Source organism: Buceros rhinoceros, unplaced genomic scaffold (genome assembly GCF_000710305.1).
Source record: "Buceros rhinoceros silvestris isolate BGI_N320 unplaced genomic scaffold, ASM71030v1 scaffold7376, whole genome shotgun sequence".
Lineage (NCBI taxonomy): Eukaryota > Metazoa > Chordata > Aves > Bucerotiformes > Bucerotidae > Buceros > Buceros rhinoceros.
In genome coordinates, this window is record NW_010415710.1 from 1 (window position 1) to 2,032 (window position 2,032).

The window sequence follows — 2,032 nt, forward strand, 5'->3', positions numbered from 1 at the left end:
GGTGATGTGGCCGAGGTGCTGGTCGGAGGTTAGGGCGGCTGCAGGCTCTGAGGGTTACCCCCGCGGAGGGAGAGCCCCCGCGCCGCCGGGCTTCGGGAGCCGTTGCTGCAGCTGCCGCCTCTCGTCTGTGCTGGCCCTGGTCAGACTTGACGCCCGGGACTCGGCTGGGCTTTCTCATTGTATCTCATGTCTGTCATATTGCCTGGGAAACTTCCTCAGCTCAGTACAACTTCGAGTAAAGGGAGGGGGGGAGGAAAACCCATTTTCTTTAATGTTACAGCTGCTGGAAGACACAGCCGACAAGTTCCTCTTAAAATATAATTGCACCATCACTCCTTTAGAGGAAGCGAGACTTGGAACATAGGACCGCGGGGAAAGCACTTAATCTCTACTCCTTTTGTGTAATGTGAGAAAAGACTGGGCTTTCTGTGCTGTAGGACTCTCCGTTGGGAGATTTAATGCCTTTTAAAGTATTCTGGTGCTTTTCAGAAAGATCTTAAGTGCAAATTGCTCCTGCTGTAAGGCTATAATTCGGTGAATTGAAAATGAATTTGGGTATTTGAGGAGACTGCCGTGCTGGTTTTTTCGTCATGTGGTGTAGTAAATGCAAATGTAACCATACTGGTGCTGGACACGGTTTGTCTGAAATTCGGGTGTGTTCACTTGCTACCTGGTGGTTCTGCCATCCATTGATGAAACTCGTCTGTGCTTTCTACTACCTTTCCTTTGACTGGCCTCGTCCAGCGGAATCCTTTGTATTATTGGTACTTCCAAATCTTGTGTAACGTCTGACACCGCTATAGAAATACATAGCGTAGTTAGGGCTTTGGATGGCTATCTTGCTTCCTGTTTGGTTTTCCTCACAGAAATCATCTTAGAACTAAGAGACTGAGATTAATTCTTTTTTTTTTCTCCTTCTAATTCAACAGATGCAGTTTATGTTGCTTTTTAGTCGCCAGGGGAAACTGAGACTCCAGAAGTGGTATGTCCCATTATCTGACAAAGAAAAGAAGAAAATCACAAGGGAACTTGTTCAAACAGTATTAGCCCGCAAACCGAAAATGTGCAGCTTCCTGGAATGGAGAGACCTGAAGATTGTCTACAAAAGGTTGTTCTGTCTCACTAGCCTTGTAATTGCCATACATTACAAACAGCATGATAAGTGGCAAGAAAATAATGGTTGATTTTTTTTTTGTTCGTTTTGTTGGTTTTTTTCCTTCCCTCTGCTGGTTACAGAGAAGACTCACTCTTCCCTTGAATCTAATTTGATAACCAAGTAGGAATCATTCATGTGTAGCAAATGCACTCATGCGTCTAGAAATGTGCTGAAGAAAAGAAATGAGGTTTCCCTCTACTTTCATCAGGAGTGGTGGTTCTTGGCTCTCTGTTTAGATTCACGCAGTATGTAGTTGCGTACAAATACAAAGAATGTAAGATTTGATTGGTAATAAAGAACTAAATTTTATAAACGTTTACCCCAGGCTGTGACTTCCTAAGTCACCTGAAAATGTAACTTGCTTTTAAAGACTCATAGAAATAAGATAATTTTTCAGAGTACCTACTTTGGGGTTTTTTTAATTACTTTGATTATTTTTTTTGCTATGAATGCAAAAAGGCATTTCTCCTAATTGAAGAAATCCTTACTTTCTTTTGGTGGACGTGCTGTATAATTTCTTTGCAGTAGTTTACTTTCTCAGTTATTCCCTAACTTTTCTAGGAGTATTTGGCAAGTATTTTTTAGTTCTGTGCTGATGTGTAGAATGTATTACAGTGTAGCAATGTGAACATAATTTTCTCCACAAATAGCAGTAATCCTCATCCTGATTTGGCAGGCCGCATCTCTTGCTGCTAGAACTGGTGCTATGAAACCTTGAGTTATCTCCGTTCCCTAGTTAGTTATAAACTTCAGAAGGTTTTGCATTCTTATTTTCTCTTTGAGATGGTAAATAATTTGTGCCCTGCAGTAAACATTGTTGTATTCTCTCTGAAGGTAGATCGGAACTGGAGCTGAAATGAAGAATTTGTAACTCTT

General features: G+C 41.6%; 1 protein-coding gene across 1 annotated transcript in view; it reads left to right on the forward strand.

Moving 5' to 3' along the window:
• Window positions 1–413: 413 nt before the first annotated feature.
• Window positions 414–2,032, forward strand: part of LOC104494651 (AP-1 complex subunit sigma-2) — an 18,388-nt gene continuing 16,769 nt past the window's right edge. Inside the window, exon 1 of the mRNA XM_010137515.1 lies at window positions 414–1,108. Coding sequence (XP_010135817.1) covers window positions 930–1,108 — 179 coding nt within the window. The 5' untranslated portion in view covers window positions 414–929. The remainder of the gene's footprint in view (window positions 1,109–2,032) is intronic.